The sequence below is a fragment of the Maylandia zebra genome, linkage group LG22 (assembly GCF_041146795.1).
Source record: "Maylandia zebra isolate NMK-2024a linkage group LG22, Mzebra_GT3a, whole genome shotgun sequence".
Classification (NCBI taxonomy): Eukaryota; Metazoa; Chordata; class Actinopteri; order Cichliformes; family Cichlidae; genus Maylandia; species Maylandia zebra.
The window spans coordinates 3,922,885-3,944,946 of NC_135187.1; the positions used below are offsets into that span (position 1 = coordinate 3,922,885).

Sequence of the window (22,062 nt, forward strand, 5' to 3'; positions counted from 1 at the left end):
ACATACATACATACACATATATATATATATATATATATATATATATATAAAACTTTGGGTTACTCACATCTTAAGACTGTTGCAGAAAGCCAGAGTACAGCTGGTAAATCCTCTTGCTTTCATAGCTGCCTTGATGTGCCCATTCATTCATTTTCATTGTCCACACTGGATCATCAAATCAAATCTCCTAATGCAACCAGCCAAGGCTGCTGCTGAACAGCAACAACTAGAAAGCAGGCCTCGAGGTTCAACTGTATTAATGAGCAGTAGGACAGGTGTACCTAATAAAGTGACTGCTGAATGTATGTAGTGTGACTTTAGTGGCCTGTACAGTATTTGGTCTCACATTCTATATATTGTCTTTTTAATGGTTTTCTCCATTTCAGCAATTATTCAAAGAAACTGTTTACACTTCATTTTTGTGTCTGAACACTTTTACTGTACATTAGGCCGATATGTTTGCAGTTCTCTGTCCAAAGTCAGGAAGTTTTTAATATTTTTTTTAAACTGTTATGAAAAATGCCTTAACCAATTTGAGAGCTGAGTTAAGAGTGGTAAGAATGACATTCCTTGTAGAGTATATATATACTGGAAGTGTTGGGTATACAAGTGTGGCCTAAGTCTTTGGTCAGAAAGACTGCAGCAGTCCTGGAGTTTAGTTCACCGTCTTTAATTAAGCTTCACAGAAGAACTGGTTACATCAGGGCTTGCCATGATAAATCCAACTGTGATGCAGCCAGACATGAATTTATAATTGTAGCAGATGCAGTATAGGTGACTATAAGCATGGTTGTCTGGAAACAGAAACAGGTAATACTATAGCTAGTAGGGTCAAAGATAACTAAGAAACAATCAGAACACATCATCTACTCAGACACAGCAATAGTTCACAATGTCCACAAGGGGTCGCTGTAAGACCATAAGTTGGCTAAATAGCACATCTCTTCCAAGTTGCTAGTGGGAAGGCAAGAAGGTGGCAAGCTAACAACAATTAAACTAAACAATAAACAACAGAAAAATCCTTTAACCGCGGGATGTAATTATTGGAGGAGATTTAGGCCACTGGTATTTACTTGGTGCAAATTAATTAAATAAACCTACTAACATGATATCAGTTTACAGCGGCACAACTTTAGCTTTAACCTGCACAAACAACTATAACTATTATCACACCAGTTAACCCATCAAAGGTAATAACACTTACAGTTTCATTAACTCACACGGAATCACACAAAACTGCGTTACAACTGCTCTGCCGCTGCGCCTTTCGTCTCTCCCTCTGCGTGATGCGCATATGACAACTAATGCGCTCATTTGGGTGCGCTTGAATCTTGCCTGTAGATATCCTGAGGCCGAGTCAGCAGGGAATTTGTACATTCCTGTTGTGAGATTTGCAAAAAGGCGATTGAGGAAGCAGGGCTGCAGATACCATCCACTGGGAGCCAGCCAGTGATGCTTCGTGCAATAAGTGAGGAAGGGAACTTGAACGCATCACACCCCAGCAGGTGTGAACAGGTAGAACGAAAGGTAGGCGCTGTCAGTGACATCAACTACAACTTGACATAGTTTCGTTTTTGAAAAGAGTGCAGAACAGGACCGACTGGATGATCAAACAGTAGCACACTCAGAAGATTTCCTCTGAGTCACTATTATTACGGAGAGTATATTCTCGAGGCCAAACAACCTTCAGATCAGTGTTAAAATTGTGATGAAGCGTGACAGCACGAGGACGCTGATGCTGGAATTATACTGAAAAGCTCCTGACTGACCCGGAGAAGATACTGAGGTAGGCCACAGCCCACAAATCTCCTCTGTGAATATATCAGGCAAGCATCTGTTTGTTTTGTATTATTTGAATTCTGCATATTGTATTTTACAACCAGTTGCATCTTGTGTAGACTTTTATCTAACACCGTGCAGTCAGTCATCAGTTTTTGACTGACAAGATGAGTAAGATAATAGTTAGAGACTGAAATTAACTGGTAACCAAAAATCTTTACAACTCGTGCTCCTTTGATCTTTTTTCCCACATGTTTTACTATCACTATACTTTGAAAGTCAAATGTATTTAAAACTAGCAATAAATTCAGTGACCTCTTATTTAATGTTGTGTTTTGTTATTTATTTGTTAGAACACTTTTTCAGAAGTTTCTCGGGGAACATAAAAATCTAATTCTATACCCATCTCTATTTACTCCAAGGCTTTGTAAGTCAGAAAATAATCATAATGACAGACTGAAAGTTGTGCGGCTTCAGTAAATGGACTAAAGTTGCACATGAGAAATCAGCTGATTGGGGTTTTGTCATTTGTTAATGCGATAAATGGAGAGAGTATGCAATCAGTTCTGTTTGTGGGTTTAGTACAGAGTCTTAATGGACCATGTTCTGGCCTCCATTGCAAAGGTGGCTGGCAAGAGCTGCGGTCACCAGGCCATTGATGTTTGCTGCCTTCACATTACAGGAAGATGGAACTCCACAAATACACATCAAAGTGAGAGAAAAATTGAATAAAATATCTTCCTGAGAACCAAGGAAGAACATATTTTCTGTTTAACTGTTGTGATTTCCTGCCTGTTTGGAGCTAAAAGAGTCCACCAATACACGAGATATCATGAGATATCTTGTGTTTTATTGAGCGCATCAGGACTTAGTAGTGTCGCTTAAATAAGTCAATAGATATAGACCAAATTAATGTTCATTAGAAAGGACATAGATGAAAAAGCCGGGTCTCTCAGGAGGATATGACAAACTGATCTGGGTCCAGAGCTTCTTCTGCTTGCTGTAGGCCACAAACGGGCACTAACCCCATTACTTTTTCAAGTAACAAGTAATGTAAGGGATAACTATTGCAAACAAGTAATTTGATTACTGTTACTTTCCCGTAAGCAGGCTGTTTTACTGACAGTGAAAGTGTACATCACTGTCACAACAGTTTGTTTTCATTCAAAGGCTTTATGGCTTTTCCCATAATACCTGGTGTGCCGGTCTCTAGTCAAAATGCCCGGGCCGATTTTCTGTCCCAGTCCAGCCCTGGGTGCAGCTATCTTTTTGTATGAACACTGTAATAAAGAAGCCATCTTTCTCTCAGCAGCTTTCACACCTTTGTTGATGAAGATTTGTCTTAAATTAAAACCTGATAGTTTAATGTTGATTTCTACAAATCAGCTGAAACACTGGATTTGTGTCAGCTGTAGGTTGATCAAAGTTCAAGTTTTTTTTCTGATACCGTAAAAAAGCTGAAAATGTTTTTAGTGGTTTTATGTTGTTCACACACAAAAACTGAAGAAAGTCATTAACATGGGAATTATTCAGCTTTGTAGTTACCTTTTTTGTTATTTATTCACCTTTTTATGCCATTCAAACAAAAAATTAATGGAATAAGGGAGCAAACTAAAAATATATATATATATATATTGGTCACTGGTGTCATTAAGTCCCATCTAATTTTTTCAGTATTTTAGTATTAGACAGCAGTGAGGTCTCTTAGAGCTCAATAGCTGGTTACTCAAAAAAAGATCCTGCCTTAGACATGGTTGTTTAAGAAATCATCGGTTCAACAACGCGTTACCAGCTGAAACATTAATCACTGCAGGAATTATTCTATAGAGGGCTTTTAACTCAGAAAATGGGTAAGAATTAATAGATTAGATTATGTATATTATTATATATAGAGATTCATCATTTTTCTTCTACTTATCCAAATCAGGATCAGCCTATCCCAGCTGTCAAATGCCGAAAGTCACAGTCACAAGTTCTGCAACAGGTGAGGAGTTGAATTTTACTGGAAGCAACTAAATGCAACACAATATCACCAGCCCTCCAGGTAAGGTAGACGCTCTCAGAGACGTAATCTGCAGTTTACACTGAAAAACTGACATTGTGGATATACTACTACTCCTAAAGAAAACAAAAAGTAAGTAAATAAACCAGTAACATAAAATATACATTATTATTTTGTAGCGTTTTTGGTTTGACTCACTTGGGATTGAACTGAAATGGTTTTGCTTTTAAACATGAGCCATATCATGAAAATCATTTCCCTGCCGCAGATCGCTGAACAGGATCGACTGGATGCACCTGACGGACCGCGCACAGTGAGATGACTTCGTAGACAGCATTTGAATCATGGTGAAAATAAATCTCAGTGCTGAGTAAAACATCAGACCTGATGATACTGAAAAGTGATTCGTGAATGATCGGGAGGAGATCCTGTGCTACGCTGTGCCCCACACATCTTCTCTGGGAGTATATCAGGTAAGCATTCGATTATTTTCTATATTTGAATTGTGCAAAACGTATTTTTAGAACATAGTATAGTGTATCCAGTGATGTGCAGACTATCAGTCATTACATAGTCATTAATAGTATGACTAGTAATGACTTGTAATAGACATTATAAGTTATATTAGTATCTAAACACTTTTTAATATAGTTTGTGTGTCTCTAAACACAGTGTGCTCTGTTCATCTGTTTTAATTAAGCTTTGCTCACATTTTATGGATGTTTTGTGTTTTCTTTTGTAGATGAAGCCGGTGTCAGTCTGAGAGTTTCCAGCTTATGCCCAGAGGTGGTGGGGGCATGACATCACAAAGTGTAGGACTGAATTCACTTAAACCAATGTTAAACTAAGATTTTTCTGTACATATTCACTTATTAAAGTCTTTAATTTTAAAGTTATATGCAGATCAAAGATTCCCATAAACACACTCAGCCTTCCCAGAAGAGTTGTTGCTGTTAGGTGCAAAGGGCAGGATGACATCATCTTAAACTCCTCGATAAATTCCGCTGCATTTATTGAGAACAAGAACTCTGGTGTCATGCACTGCATGTCAGGGTCTTTCCTGGCTAAACTTCAGCCTTTTGAAGGCCTAGCATAAGCATTATTGTCTCTCACACATAATATTGGAAAGGTTACTTTTAAAATGTATCCCACTACAGATTACAGAATACATGCCTCCCAACCGTAGTAAAGGGACCTCTGGCTAATACTTCGGGTTCCGTGTCGGGCTTGTAGCCGAAAAATAGCTTTACTTTGTTGTCTGGGTCAACTTTGCTAGCGAGAGACAGAGAGAGGCGTTGAAAGACTGCTCCAACGGAGCTTATTGTTTCAGAGGAAAACACGAACACAGTGTACAGTCGAGTCTTAACAGCTTACTTACAGCTGGGCTCGTCAGGCACTCTTTTTGGCTGCAGTGGTTATTATTATATTTACATGCTTCCAGCTCCCGTTTCTGCTCAGTGACAGCTCGTACTTTTCCACTCTCCTTTTTCTCCCTCGCTCACAGACACATAACGGGTATGACGGTCCATTCTCCCTGCAGCATGGACTACACTGCCCATGAGGCTACATGCATTAGGGCGATGCCTGTAACACTCTGCCTGTTGCCTTCATATTAAATCATTTTTAAAAATATTTCTTCACATCATTATGAGACGCGAGATTGAGACACAGACATTAGAGCCTTTTAATGCGCGTTTTGTTTGGGTTTCCACCGACGTGGAATGACCAAAATTAGAGAGGGCATAGCCGAACATATGAAACGGGAAAAGACCGCCGTGTAATCCCTTTATTTCAACAAAGTAACTGTATTCTGAATTCCAACTTTTTGAATGGTAACTGTAACGGAATACAGTTACTCATACAGTGCAACCCCGACTTACGCAATTAATTCGTTCCCAAGGGTCTTTCGTAAGTCAAAAAGTTTCGTAAGTCGAAAGGTTTCGTAAGTTGAAGCACCCATCGCGCCGTTTGAGCGAGGCGATGCTGAACGATAGGCTATAGGCTAATTACTAACTAGAACAACAATACATCGTTCAAGTGGAACAGCGAAGCACAATTACGAAAGCCAAGGGGTTGTCACATGATTCGGAAGGCATTGTGGGCATTGTAGGCTCAGCCAATCAGAGCCAGCAGATTTCGTAACACGGGCAGAAATATTGCTGTTCAGCGCCTTCGTAACTTGAATTTTTCGTTAAATGGGGTATTCGTAAGTCGGGGTTCCACTGTATTTTGTATTTTAAATACTTAACGGCGGTACATGTATTACGTTACTCCCCAACACTTCATACATACACAACACTTCATAAGCTTAACGAGAATCTTTGATGAGCACCAAGCTCATAATTGTCATAACTTAGAAGTAGGTTTGTAGGAGACACACACAGGTACGCGCACATATAGGCACTCACATGCTCACACATACATACACAAACACAGTGTTTTGGGTTTACAACACACCATGTGGGTTTTACGATGGGCTCACTTCTATAAAACTGTTGTAACAAACAAAGAAGTGGAGATCTGCAGAGGGACACCGGCCCTGTACATCTCCCCTTCTGGAAGCTGCATGTGTAACTGAAGATGAATACATCATACGGTTGACGACATCGCTAATTCTTTGCTGTCCATGTGTTCTTCTATTCTTGATACTGTAGCACCTATCAAAATGAAATCCTCTAGAACTCATTCCCAACATATGTAGATGCTGCCGAGCTGAGAGGAAATGGAAAAAAGATAATCTCCGGGTATCTTTTGATACTTTGGTTTCTAGCCGCCTGGAGTTTCAAATGCTGCTAAACGTGCTAAAGCGGCCTTTTTCTCTGATATTATTGTGACCAATGGCCATAACCCTCGATTGCTATTTAAAATCTTTAATTCAGTGGTTAATCCCTGCCCAGCTATTACAGAAGCTATTGGGGTGTTTAGCTGCAGACGGGAGGCCGTATTCTGTTGTGCAAAACAAGGTGAACCAGTCAACGCATTAGTTGACGCATTGACGCCGTGCAGCCCCACGCACGGGGCAATCCGCGGTAACTAGTTAACGGAGATTTTCCACGTTAATGCAGTTATGGCATTAACGTCATTTTAACGAGATTTACGCGGACAGTACCAGTTTAAACTACGATGAACGTGCTTGAGCCACGCTATGATATCCCATCGCATGTCCCAGGCATCTTCTGTTGTCCTAACGACAAATGGGTGGACCTCCAGGGCAACGGAAAGCTACGTGACCGTGATTGTTCATTATATCACAGCGGAGTGGTAGATGGAAAGCCCTGTACTGCCCTATATTGCATCTTAATTTGTTTTTATATAATTGCGTGGAATGAGTCTTGAGATGAATGTTTTTTAATAGGCAAAAAATACTTAAATAAGTAAACGGCGAGTTAAATTTTTGTCTTCTTCCTTTTTTTCTGCTGATCCGAAAATTGATCCGATCTGTGACGAAAAAAACATGATCCGATCCAAACCGTGAGACTTTTGATCCGTTGCACCACTAATGACGACATTGCTCCTTCATTGCACTGCTTCCTCGAGTGCATGAGAGAAGTCAGAGAATGGCTTTCAGACAATTCCCTTATCCTGAATGAAAAGAAAACAGGGATTGTGGTGCTTGGCATCCATATCCCTAGGGGCCTATCAGCTGATACCTTTGGTTCCTTTGCCACGTCTTTCTCTGACTCAGTTAGTGACCTAGGTTTCCTGCTGGATAGCTCTTTTAAATTTAACAAACAAGTGTCTTCAGTAATCAAATCTAGCTTTTACCAACTGCACCTTATTGCTAAGGCTAAGCACTATGTCCGCCATAAAGATCTTGAAAAGCTCATTCATGCTTTTGTGACTTCTAGAATTGGATTACTGTAATTCCCTCTACTTTGGTCTTCACTCCGCTCTCCTTCATAGACTTCAGCCTGTCCAGTATGCTGCAGCTTGCCTTGTGACTTGCACCAAAAAGCATGCCTCTATCATCCCCGTTCTTATTGATTTGCATTGTTTACCCATAAAATATTGTATTTAATTTAAAATATTCTTGCTCACCTTTAAAATTATAAATGATTTAGCCCCTTGTTATCTTGTCGATCTCCTTATGCTATATGTCCCTGGGCGAGCTGTTAGGTCTTCAGCACAATTACTCTTGGCTCAGCCTAGATCTAGGGGTGACCGTGCTTTTGCCCTGGTTGCACCGAATCTGTGGAACAACCTTCCTATCGCTACCCGTGCGTCAGACTCCATTTTATCTTTTAAATGTGTTGTCTCTGGAGGCCTGAGGAATAAAAAGAACTGGGGTGAAACTGCTTTACCTGACACAGTTAATTTGTTTCCCAACATTTCTTCTTTTCCTCCCTTAATTCTTTTTCTTTCTCTCAGGATAAGGGAATAAAGTGTGTGGTGGTGGGTGACGGTGGAGTGGGAAAGACCTGCATGCTCATCACATACGTAACCAAAGAGTTTCCCTCTGAGTACATCCCCACAGTGAGTAGTGTGCTAATAAATTCCAGTTTTATCAGTTTATTCAGTCCATGTCAACAACCTGCAATGTTTCTCAAGATCTTATTTTATTTTTTGAATAATTGTTTGTTTTTTTAATCCTCTCCTGTGTGACAGCTTTGCAATCAAAATTATGATCTGAATGTTCTGTTGTGCAAACAAATTTTGCTTTTCCAAGATTGGCTCTATAAATTATTCATAGGCTTCTTTTGTTCAGGTGTTTATTTTATCTGTTTACTTATTCATTACAATTCCTGTTATTTCAGTTATTACATTATATGTGTTACAGTTTGAGAATGTGTAAGGCAGGACAGGCAGGAAAAAGGGAAGAGGGGTGACAATAGGTGAAAATATAATAAAAGAACAAAAGAAATGCGCACTGTATCACCAACTGTAAGAAAAGACAAACACACAGCGCCTGAAATGAAAGCGTGTGTGTGTGTGTGTGTGTGTGTGTGTGAGTGAGGAGAGAGAGAGAGACAGAGTGAGAGACAGTGCCTGTGTCTTTGTCATGAAATGTACTTGAAAACGGAGGTGGGAATCCACAATAACGGCCCCCAGGAGCCAGAGGCAGACAGAGATATCCACACAGCCCAGACCTGAGGCACTGATCTTATTAACCAACCCTCGTCCTCCTTGCCCTCTGTCTCCCCCAGGTGTTTGATAACTACTTTGCTACAGTGACGAATGGTGAGAAGTACAATCTGGAACTCTGGGACACTTCAGGTAAAAAAACAAAACAAATCTACATTCCGTTTAATAAATACTAAAAATTTCAGTTAAGTAATATTTATATTAGTAACAGCAGCAGCAGGAGATCAAACCTTTAGGGGCAATTATAATGTCATTCACAAAATGTATTTCAATGAACACATTTGTATAAGATAAAGGTCTGTAAATTTCTCTTACTTCACTCGCATTTTGCAGAATGTATATTTGTTAATAATTTTGAGTTGAATTACTGTGAATACAGATAAGTGTAGGATGGGTAATTTAATTTTGCTTTAAAATCTTCTTTTAGTGTAATGTTTATTGCTAAACTGTATTTTCCCACTTATTTAATTTTTATGTACTGTTTTTTAATACACAGTCGTGCAGTGTGGGTTGTTGGACTTCTGCACTGTAGAGAGGCATTAACTAGCTGTGGAGTGAAACACTTTTCATACCGTGTCTGGTGCATTACAGGGACGTTCAGGCTAATTCCTGTGAATTCAGGATTGTGTGTGAAAATAAATGTTTGTATGTTTTTGTTTTCTACTACAAGCAGACTTTGAGGATAATTTCAACTGTAAAAGGGCACGTGTACAGCTAGTGTTTTCCATGCTAACAACATTAATAAAACAAGAATTGTTAATAAATTACTTTTAGTATTACTTTAGTAATACTCATACTTTTAGTTTTGAAGAGAGGTGAGAAGTAAAGAAGTCTGAATACTTCATTAGTGCACTTAATTACATTTTTTTGTAGTTTACCGCGGTATGTATTTTTCTGACAGGTTCAAGACATTTGAGCGAAGTGTTTATTTCACATCATTACATGCCTTCAATCATCAAACTGATGTAAGCCATCATTGAGGGAACAATAAGACATAAAAGACAACCCTGTTGGTGTTTCCATCACTGGGGCTTTTTCCAAAAAAGAGATGAAAGAATATAAACGGGGAGGAATAATCTGGAACAGCCTTTTTGCCGAGACTACTCCAGGTTTTATTAAACATTTGATGACACTCTCTACTGTAAATGACGAGATACCACAGTTTTCACATTAAAGAACACTGTTCCGGTGACGTCACCATCCCGAATGGCAGGCTAAAGCAATAGCTCCCTCGCGAAAATAGTTATTTCGTCCCTTCAGAACATCAAATACTAGACCTACAAATAATACTCGAATAGATGAGAGGGGCAAGAATGGGGAAGACGCGTGCAAACAAAGAAACCACCGCAGCAGAAACTGCAGATGCAGAAAATTTGAGGAGCAGCTCTCTTACGAAGGGACAAGAAGGCGAAGCTAATGCTAACCCAGCTCTCTCAAGTGCCGACGTAAGTTTGACAAAAATCCTGGAGGAGATTCGGGACTTCCGAAAAGACATAAAAGAACAATTAACTGATATTAAATCAGAGATTACCAGCGTTAATCAAAAAATAACAGAGGCAGAGGTACGAATTGAAAAAGTGGAAGACCGTGTTCAAAACTTGGAACAGACTCTGAATAAGATGATAAAAGTCATGCATCAACAAGAAAATAAGCTACTTGACTATGAAGGAAGATCCCGACGAAAAAATTTAAGGATCTATAATTAGTGATGTGTCCTGTGTGTCGAAGCTTCGAATCGTGCGTCGGGTAATCGCGGGGGCGTTTTTCTGAAGCGCGTATCGAGGCTTGCTTTGATTACGTAGGCAGTGACGTTCGAGGCCTCGCGGGCAGTCCGTACCACGTGACTGATTCAGGGACTGGTTCACCGGTTCGCGCCAGATTCGAAATAACATGGGCAGGAAAACAGCTGATTCCCCATCACACCGTGTTGTGGAATTGGATTACGTACGTGCTACATAGTTACTTGTGCATTTCTTCTTCGATGGAACCAGCAAGGAAGAGATGTTTTTTTTTTTTTTTAAATTTTGTCTCTCCTAATAAAGTATGCACACAGTAATAAATATCACAAATGATAAACACCAAAATATAAATAAACAACACTACACATCCTATAATCTGATTTCTGTCTTTTAGTTTATTAAAAAGTGAAGCACCAAACACTAGTTTGTGTCATTATCCAGATGTACATAAGGTTTACACATCATTATAATCAAAGAGCCCGCTTCACTTGAATTGTCCACTTGATGGCGCAGTAGAGCAAATGAATCATCACAATGCTTCGAACCATGAGTCGACCAATTGGATGGAAAGCTTCAGTTCATCATGAGGCTTCATCTCACCATCACTATCTATAATGTCCCGGAAGGAGCCGAGGGCTCGTCTATGGTGCACTTTGTGGAAAAACTACTGCGGGACACTCTGGAGATAAACCCTAACGAGGAGTTTGGCATCGAGAGAGCACATCGGGCGCTGGCTCTAAGACCCGCCGGAGACAGGCAAGATAAAACGCGATCAATAATAGTCAAATTTCTCCGCTATAGGGTTAAAGAAGAGATCCTATGTAGAGCTTGGGAAAAGAAGAAAGTTTTTCTGAATGGGAAATTGATATTCTTTGACCATGACTACCCTCCAGTAGTACTGCAGAAGAGAAAGGAGTACGTAGAGGCGAAGCGGGTGTTAAAGCAGAAAAACATCCGCTTCCATACTCCGTTCCCGGCAAAACTACGAGTGTTTTATGAGGATGGAATAGTTCTGTATCAGACGGCGGAGGAGGCGACTACAGACATGAAGGACAGAGGACTTCCAGTTAATGTGACTACACCGAAGGAGAGTCTGGTCGAGCAGCTGTCCCGTACCGCCTGGGAAACCACGAGAGGTCCAACTCAGCGAGGGACAGACGACGAGCGAGAGAAAGATATCAGGGCGAGACTGCGAACCTTCAGAAGACAGATCATGCCCTCGCCAGAGGAGCTATAAGTACTGTCGGACGTTAAAATGAGGTAAAAATACGTGGTGTTAAATATATTTCAAGATGTTTTGTGAGAATATCTTTACCCCAATTGGATGAGACTACACAGATATAAGCGAGAGACACATAAGGACACACTTTTTGTGAAATGAACAACGACTTTGTTTTCTGCCGCCTCAAGTGCCATGATGGGGGCCCTCAGCCCATATATGGGAGAGGCTTTCCTCCACAGCTAGACGTTTTCTCTAGCTCTACACAGGGTCATTTCTTAGAGACCCCAGCCTTGGAATCACAGTTTTTTGTTTGTTTTTTTTCTCTGTATTTGATGTTTATGTTTGATATGTTTGTCTGTTTAGGGAGTAGATCTGATAAGTTTAATTTTACTTGCTTTATGGACATACGCTGATTACATATGGCTAGTGATAAAGTAAAATTTATATCTTTCAATGTTAATGGGCTGTTAAATCCAATTAAACGTACTAAAATCCTAACTAAAGTGAAAGCAGAACAAGCCCATATAGTCTACTTACAGGAGACCCACATGACAGATAAGGAGCACGTAAAATTAAAGAGAATGGGTTTTACTAATCTGTTTTTTTCTTCATACAAATCAGGACATAGGAGAGGAGTTGCAATCCTTATTTCAAGCAAATTAAACTTTGAAAAAGTATCTGAAATGGGTGATAAAGAGGGCAGATTTATTCTAGTAAAAGGGAAAATAGATGGGAATTTGATCACCCTCTTAAATGTTTATGCCCCACCAAAGAGTGATATTAGCTTCTTCCAAAGGATTATTAATATTATGGTAACAGAAACAGAAGGCCTTTTGATCTGTGGAGGGGATTTAAATATACACCTGCAGCCAAAATTAGACTCGTCTAGCAAGAAAACATACGATATGAAATCTCCATATATCAAAGTGAATGCACTTTTTGAGGAGGTAGGATTAATGGACATATGGCGAGACCTTTTTCCTAATAGAAAGGACTATACTTACTACTCTGCCCCACACTCTCTTTATACAAGGATAGATTATTTTATAACATTTGGTAAAGATAAGGATAAAATATATACTTGTGGAATTGGAACGATAGATATAAGTGACCATGCACCAATATATTTATCCATTGATTTTAACTTACGGTTAAAAAATAATACATGGAAATTGAACTCAAGTCTATTGAATGATTCACCTTTCAAGGCACAAATTAAATCAGAAATTAGTCTCTTTTTAGAGTTCAATGATACCGGAGAAGTACCACCTCCCATACTATGGGATACTCTGAAGGCGGTACTAAGAGGGAAAATTATAGCAATAGCTTCATTTAGGAAAAAAGATAAGAATAGAAAATTAGAAGAGTTGAGTAAGAAACTAAAGGAATTAGAAAGAAGACATAAAAGGGACTTAACACAGGATATATTAAGGGACATCAAAAACATTAGGAACGAAATTAACAATATAGCCACACAAGAAATCAAGAAAGATTTAATGTTTTTGAAACAGAGACAATATGAAAGTGGCATTAAATCTACCAAAATATTGGCGTGGAAATTGAAAAAAAAGATAGCGGAAAATACAATTTATAAAATTAGGGACCCAAGTACAAAAGTGATAAAAAATAAATTAAATGAAATACAGGAAGCCTTTGAAAGATTTTATAAAACCCTATACTCTGAAGCCCCGGGCGGGACTGAAGCTCAGATGGGTAGCTTTCTGAACTCTCTAGACTTACCCACTCTAGATGAAGAACAAAATCAAGCAATGACAATGAATATAACTGAGGAAGAATTAAAAGCTGCAATTAATAGGCTTAAATTAAGTAAATCACCAGGACCAGATGGTTACACGGCAGAGTGGTATAAAGAATTTAAAAAGGAACTGATACCTGTCTTACTGCCTACATTGAATTGGGTTTTGAAAAAGGCACAAATGCCCCCCAGTTGGAAGGAGGCAATTATTTCAGTTATACCAAAAGAAGGCAAAGATAAAATGGAATGTGGATCTTTCAGGCCAATCTCTGTTCTTAACGTGGACTATAAACTTTTCACATCTATCATGGCCAAACGGCTAGAAGAGTTCCTACCAACACTGATATGTAATGATCAAACAGGTTTCATACATCAACGCCAAACACAGGACAATATACGAAAGACACTACACATTATGGACCATATACAAAAACACAAAATCAAAGCAATTGTGATGAGTGTAGACGCTGAAAAAGCCTTTGACTCTGTCAATTGGAAGTTCCTCTACAGGGTACTATATAAATTTGGCTTTCATGATATGATTATTAAAACGATACAAGCATTATATGATAATCCTACAGCCAGGATCAAAATTAATGGATGCCTATCCAACAGTTTTACCCTAAAAAGGGGCACTAGACAGGGCTGTGCATGGTCACCATTACTTTTTGCACTATACTTGGAACCACTAGCTCAATCCATCAGGCAAAATAAGGACATTAAGGGAATTTTTATCAAAGGGACACAATATAAACTGGCTTGCTACGCGGATGACATTTTGATTTACCTTGGACACCCAACATATTCTTTACCCAAGCTGATGCAGTCATTTGAACAATACGGCCAATTATCAGGCTATAAAATTAATATAGGTAAAACCCAGCTACTCTCATATAACTACAGCCCACCAGAAGAAATAAAATGTAGCTACTCTCTGGTATGGCAAACGGAGTGTTTTAAATATTTAGGCATAAATTTACCGAAAGACCTTACAAAACTATTCGAACAGAACTACCTACCCTTATACAAAAAAATAAAGGAAGATATAGTAAGATGGAATTTAATTCCTTTCTTTAGTTTTAATTCAAGAATTGATTCTATTAAAATGAATGTATTGCCAAGATTTTTGTATCTATTTCAAACCCTACCAATAGAGATTAACCAAAGTCAATTTAATGAGTGGGATAAAATGTTATCTAGATATATATGGCAAGGTAAAAGACCAAGGGTTCGCCTTAAAACACTACAGCTGGCTAAGCAAAAGGGAGGATGGGGCCTCCCTGACCTCAGATATGACCTCAGACATTTTGCAGCGCAGATGAGAGCAATAATATGCTGGTGTAACCAATCATACACTGCCCAATGGAAAACCATTGAGGAACAAATGCTGTCTATACCTATTCAGGCAACTCTAGCTGACAATAACTTACAAACCTATATAAAAAATACTGATAACATGTGGGTGAAAAGGACCCTTAAAACATGGAGAACTATTATAAAGGAATATAAACTCGAGACCAATATTACAGTTCTTAAATGGTGTGCTTACGACTCAGAGTTCAAACCTAATGAACTGGATTCTAGATTCAAGGACTGGACAGGTAAGGGCATAACAGCCCTGTGCAGTATAATGAAGGATGGAAAATTGTTCATGCTTAGAAAAACATTTTCATTAGAAAAAGAAGACTTCTATCGATATCTGCAGTTAAGGCACTATGCCGACACGAAGATGAGAAACGTAACAATGATAAACACACGCTTGATGGAACTGTTTATAAAAAGCTATAACTCAGAAACTATTGATAGAATTGTATCATGTCTCTATAAGGGTCTAATGGATTTGAAACCACATTCGACTTCATATATTAGAACAAAATGGGAGAAGGAAGGAGGGATAAAAATATTAGAGGACGAATGGACGGCAATATGGAGATATCAGTGGATGTGTACCAGCTCACAAAAGTGGAGGGAATTTGGCTGGAAGTGCCTAATTAGATACTTTATAACACCTTCTCAGAAGTCTCATTATGATGATAACCCCCCTGCTTGTTGGAGGAACTGTGGAAATCAAAGTGCAAATCATTACCATATTTTCTGGGACTGCTCAATCTTGAGGGATTATTGGAGAGAAATACATAATGCCTTACAGGATATCTTTAAACGTGAAATATCTCTCGAGAGTAAGACTATGTTCTTTGGATATATACCTCAGGAATGGCCTAAATATGATCAACATTTAATAAATATTTTATTGGTGGCCTGTAAAAAGAATATCACCAGAAAATGGTTATCCCCAGAGAGCCCAAACATAAGTACATGGATGGAAATCACAATGGAAATTTATAACATGGAAAAGATAACAGCTTCTGTTAACCACAAGCTGGAGAAATTTACATCATATTGGGAAAACTGGGTTAAATATATCACGCCTCATAGGCCAGATTTTACTATTACAAACCAATAATTATGATGTATGTATATATATTTATAGGATCACCCCATACCAACACATCCGTGTTTTTTTTTGTTTTTTTTTGTTTTTTTGTTTTTTCTCTTTTCTTAGGTTTGTTAGTTTTGTTTTTTGTTTTTTGATTTTCGGATTATGTGATGGTTTCAATTACTTCTATCGTTGTAAGTATTCTTCCCTTATGACTTGGATGTAAATTAAAATACTATTTCAGTATTTAAGGCAGATAACCTAAGTATGAAGAATGCTTACATGATGTACATACTGTGAATGCCTGCTTTTGAAACCTTAATAAAAATATGAATTAAAAAAAAAAAAAAAAGAACACTGTTCTGAAATTGTTCCACAATTTTCAGATTGATGAACATTCTGAGAAACTGTGTCTATTAAATGTGCCTTTTATATTTTTAAATCCTGTTACTGATCTGTTGCAAATTAACCCAATCAGTTGGAAATATTGCTCCAGCTGTTTCTTTTCAAAAAATGTAATTTTCCAGCCTTTTGTTGCACCATGCTAACTTAAAAAAAATTATTTTCCATTAATCACTTAAATGTTTCAGATAATAGCATTAATCTAACTTTTAATCATGCTTTTTGTGTCTCACCCTTCAGGTCAGGAGGACTATGACAGATTGCGACCCCTCAGCTACCCACAGACCGACGTTTTCCTCGTCTGTTTCTCCGTGGTTTCACCCAAATCTTTTCAAGAGGTCACAAACAAGGTTTGTCTACTTGGTGTATGCATTTTTTTTCTAATAAGATCTACATTTATGCCTTTTACTTTCTTTTTACTTTCAGAATAAATAAGTACTTGGTACTTAAAAGTAATTTAGATTAAAATAATAATATATAAATTAATTATTAATCTATGTGACCTTGTCTTTGTCTTCACAGTGGTTGCCAGAGATTGCGTACCACCGTCCGGGGACCCCCTTCCTGCTGGTCGGGACTAAGGTGGATCTGAGAGATGACAGATACACCCTGGAGATGCTGGGCAAGAAATACGAGCAAGTTGTGACCTTCAAGGACGGCGAGGAAGTGGCTCGTCACCTGAAAGCTGTCAAATACATGGAGTGCTCAGCTCTTACACAGGTACAAGAAAAGTCTGCTGATGTGTGTTTTTTAACTACTAAATGGATCAGTGTCTAGATATTGCAGGTTTTTAGGGTTTCTGAAGTAAGACTGATATTTCCAGGTGCTGGTCATGGTTTCACTATTGCAGATCTGTTTCTAAAAATGTGAATTAAAGGCAAATGTCATCTGAAAAACACAAGAATCATACTCTAGAAAAGTTGCAACCACCATAGCATTACTAAATGCCTTCTCCTAGACAACAAAACATTTAGGCAGGTTTTGCACACTCGCATGCACCCTTAATAAAGAAGATTTATTAAGCTGGTTCACTGCTCCACAACCACAACGCAAAGCATATTGTTCAACATGAATTTGAGTTTCAACCTATAGATTGACTCTCCTCTCTAGTGCCAGGCATAGACCGTCACGCAGTAAGTGTGATCCCCTACCTAAGAGCACACCCACTTCTTATAAAACAGATCCACGACCCCGGTTTGTTAAGGGACACAAACTTTTCCACATAATGTTGCAAAGTTGGGTCAACCAAAACAGCCTTTGAGGTCAAATAGTACCTCTCAGCTACCTCTGAAGTCCCGCATGCTACACGTGCTCAAAAGGACTCCCTTTTCCTCCACTGTCATCCATCTGATTTAGGGGTTACAGAAAATTTGCAATTGCCTTGTTCTTTATTTGATTCTCATTATACTCGCTGTTCCATCTCAAACTAAATACATATTTTTTCTTATGTGTTGTTTTTATTGGTGTTTCTTTTAGGTTTTTCTTCTTCTTCTTGGTAGCTTTGAGTTTCCCTTTCTGTCTTGTTCTCAGATAGGAGTGCAGGATGTGTTTGAAGAGGCCGTCCTCGCTGCTCTGGGGAAGTCAAGTTCCAAACCCAAGAAGTGCTGCACTCATCTATAGATGTCACAAGAAGTAGAACAAGAGGAGGAAAATGACCTTATCCTCCTCCTCTTGGAGAAGTTGGAGGTTTGACCTGGAAGAGAGTAGTAGCCTCGATGTGAACAAAGGAAGGATGCTTAACACTAGTTAGACCAAAAACAATATAAATATCTCTTTATTTAGCAAGCAGAGCTGAAAATGCTCTAAAAATAAAAATACAAAAGTATATTGGACAAATATAAATAATTTATGCAGATTTATTATTAATGAGTGCAGGCAAGTCTTTATATACAGTAGTTTAGGTTTTTCTGAACTTATGTTTACATTGTAATTTTTATGCAGTATTAATTAGTGTCATTCACTCGCTCATTTTTTTAATGGACACAAACTTCTATCAACTAATATCATTCTCAGCCTCTACAGCTTTGCATTGACCTGTTCATATGCAGCTTGTGTTTAAGGTACAACCATGTGAGCAGGAAACTGCACGCAGGAAACCATCTATTCCTTAGTAGGTTTTAAAATGATTTAATTACAACCGTAGATGAACAACAACACATGACATATTATTTATTTAACAAAGCTGTCACACGAAGAAGCAGTGTGTGATTTGGGATCATTTGGGCTGTAAAGTGGATCGGGGGGCGCTGATGCACTTTACTTTTGCTTCCTTTGGTGCAAATGAAAGTGACACGAGGTTCACTGGAGAGGGAACAGGAAAATAGGAAAAGGGGAAAAAAGAGACTGGTTTTACAGATAGTAACCAAAAACCATTGCTCTGTCCTTACATCTGATCTTTTTCTCCAGTTCAACTTTTTGTTTATGTCCTTGTCACTGCTGGTAGCATGAGATGGTGCTTCCAACACATTCAGGTTGGAGAGGTAGAACAACTTCTCCAGAATGGCATATCGATGCAAGCTGACCTCTAGGTGCTCTCTATGCCCTTTGGTGTTTCTGAAACGCTTCACAAGCAGAGACTAATGAGGTGGGTTTTGCTTGCTCAAGAATACAATTTGGACATTTACGAGTAAAGGTGTGTCTTTACAATGGTGGAAGCAGGTAGGGGTTCTCTGCCTTTTTTCTTTCAGCCATTTTCTCCTGTTTTGTGGATGGATAGGGAGCTCAGCCATTGTGCTTTGTTATCTTACAGACAGAGTCGTCTTAAAGTTGTGTGTTGACCTTGGAGACACTGACGCTTAGAGCTTCCCTGTGTTTTATTTTGGTCCTAATTGGTTTGTTTGCATTTATTGGAAAATAAATGGTATTTTACTCATGTTAACTATGTGGTGATTAATTTTGGGGGGTTTCACTTTGTGTTACACCCCACTCCAGATAATACTTTGCTTTAAGTGGGTTGTAACAATAAGGACGCCTGATCAGGACACTGGAGTGTAGTGAGTATAACAGGAGGAACACTGACAGAGGCCTAAGGAATGGCCTCCGGGGTGCTCATTTGCATGTTTCTGGCCGCACACTATGAGAAACAGACTCCATCTGCTGGAATAAGGGTCCGACATCCTTTAGTGGGACCTGTGCTCATCCAGCATGACGGTTTGGCAGTGGTCAGCGATGGTCTGGGAGGCATATCCTTGGAGGATCATACAGATGACCTCCTCAGAACCATTGTGGATACGGGCATTGATACCATTGACTGTCTCTGACATTTTCCAGAGCTGAATCCAACTAAGAACTTCTGGGACACATTTTTTTACTCGCATGCCTGCAAAGTCTCCACCAAGCCTCTCTCATTTTCTCTGAATTGCTGCCTACCTGTCCACATGCCCTGTCTTTTGATTATACCTCCTTTAATAAAGCATCTAAACTATTTGTTAGTTGTTTGCTTTGCATTCATACTGAAAAGATGACAAGAGCATTATGTCAGTAAAGATTTAAAGTTTGAATATTTCAGTTATCAAGATCAAATGTGTGCATTTCCTTGACTTCTTGAGATTTTTTTTCAGCATTGAAAATACTTTTACTTTCATACTGTTGATTAATCTTTCTTCATTTTTAGTTAAATTATAATTATCAGTGTAGAATATGCACATCTAAAAGGTAACTTGGCTTGAGTATGTTGGTGCAGCGTGTCGCTATCTGAATACAAAGCACCATGTTGTTTATGACTGGCTGCATCACTTGTGCATCTTTGTGGCCACAGTTTCATGGATAAGTACAATTTTATGCTCCTGTAAATGATGAGCTCTTTGCTTTGCTGGCTCTTGATGAGTGTGCAAAGTAATTCAGTTATTATTACCACCAATATAGTTTTTAAATTAAATTTCATCATTAACTGAGTTGTAATAAAACTGTCTACAGAGTTGATGTGGAGAATAATGTTTAACACAAGCATGTTGTAACGTCCCTCTGTTAAAATAAAATAAAAAAATTACACTAGCAGTTTGCAGTCCCACACTAACCCACACACAAAGGTTTCTAAACTCCACCTTGATTACACATTACTGGAAGGGCAGTTAATCTCTAACTTTTTGGTTATCTTTTAACCAGGCAATAAAGACTTGCATTGTACTGACACTTTGACACTTAGCATTGTTTTATTTACATTTTTTTTTTTTTTGCAAAGTATGATTAAACTCTAATAAACAGACAAAGAGGCAGTGGAGCTCTGTAGACCTGAAACTTGACTTTTGCACTTCTCAAGTAAGTGTTGATGATTTAATATCTTACTATGCCTTTATAAAGAAACATTTATTTTAGAACGCACTGTTAACATCATGTTTACATTTTCTATTAAAAGCTTTCATGTTAAACTTTACTTTGAAATCCTGTTTGAATTGCACATTTTTCAAATAAAATAATACATTTTACTTGAAAGCGCCTTTTGAAAACACTCAAGGACACTGTACACAGCAGAATAATAAAAGCAACATAAAAGCAATCAGTTTACACAATCATAAAGGCATAAGACATAAAACAAATGTAAAATAGCAGAGTGGAGAAGATATTTGGGATAAGCTATTTTGTACAATTGATGTTTGAGTTAAGACTTAAAGAGAGAGAAGGAAGTTATATTTCTTAAATCAGGAGGTCGGGAACTCCAAAGTCAAGGAGCAGAGCAGCTGAATGCCCAGCTCCCCATGGCGGCAAGATGGGGGGAGGAGACAGAGAGAGAAAGAGAAGAAAATATCTGAGACTGAGATGGGATGGTGATCTGAACCAGATCAGACAGATGTGGCGGGGAGAGAACATGAATTACCTTAAATGTGTACAAGAGTGTTTTAAAAATGATGCGATATTTGACTGGAAGCCTATGAAGTTGCTGCAGGACAGGAGTGATGTGATGGACAGAAGGGGTCCTGGTGATAATACGAGCAGCAGAGTTCTGGACGTATTGGAGCTCGTGGATGGATTTCTGAGTAAGACCAAAAAGAAGAGAGTTGCAGTAACCAAACCCGTCGAAGTAACAAGAATGGCAGCGGCATGTGGGGTGAGAAAAGGACGGAGACGATTAATGTTGGCAACTGAAAGTATGCAGACCGAGTAACATTGTTAATGTGTGAATTGAAAGATAAAGTACTGTCGAGGATGACACCCAAACTTTTCACAGAGGAAGAAACGAAGACCGGCGAGTTTTTGATAGTAACAGAGAAACTGTTGGTTCTGAATAATGTTGATTTAGAGTCGACCAAGAGGAGCTCGGATTTGTTACTATTGAGTTTGAGAAAATTAGAAGAGAACCATGAATTTAGTTCGGCTAAGCAGAGGGTGAGGAAGGATGGGGGAGAGCAGAGTCAGGTTTAGTGGACAGATAAAGCTGGGTGTCATCAGCATAACATTGAAAATGGATATTATATTTATGAAAAATGTGTCCAAGTGGAAGAAGGTAGATAATGAAAAGAAGGGGCCCCAGGACAGATCCCTGGGGCACGCCAGTGACCAGAGGAAAGGACTGAGAAGTGAAGGATTTGAGTCGAACAAACTGAGTGTGATCAGACAGGTATGATTTAAAGCAAGCTAGTGTGAGTATGGGGGAAACCGATGGAGGCTAGCCTACTGAGGAGAACAGAGTGAGAAATGGTGTCGACA

General features: G+C 38.7%; 1 protein-coding gene across 4 annotated transcripts; it reads left to right on the forward strand.

Moving 5' to 3' along the window:
* The first annotated feature begins 54 nt into the window (after positions 1–54).
* On the forward strand, positions 55–20,638 carry LOC112430189 (cdc42 homolog). Of its 4 annotated transcripts, XM_076879177.1 has the most exons (10): positions 55–1,786; positions 2,404–2,491; positions 3,707–3,913; positions 4,050–4,254; positions 4,524–4,593; positions 8,150–8,254; positions 8,926–8,995; positions 16,660–16,769; positions 16,942–17,139; positions 17,950–20,638. In XM_076879177.1, exons 5-10 carry the CDS (start codon positions 4,558–4,560, stop codon positions 18,037–18,039), a joined length of 609 nt encoding a protein of 202 aa, XP_076735292.1. In that variant the 5' UTR covers positions 55–1,786; positions 2,404–2,491; positions 3,707–3,913; positions 4,050–4,254; positions 4,524–4,557; the 3' UTR covers positions 18,040–20,638. The 4 variants fall into 4 exon arrangements, with proteins under 4 accessions (XP_076735292.1, XP_024654202.1, XP_076735293.1 ...); XM_024798434.2 differs by lacking the exon at positions 2,404–2,491; XM_076879178.1 differs by lacking the exon at positions 2,404–2,491 and having other exon boundaries at positions 3,707–3,763.
* Positions 20,639–22,062: the final 1,424 nt, after the last annotated feature.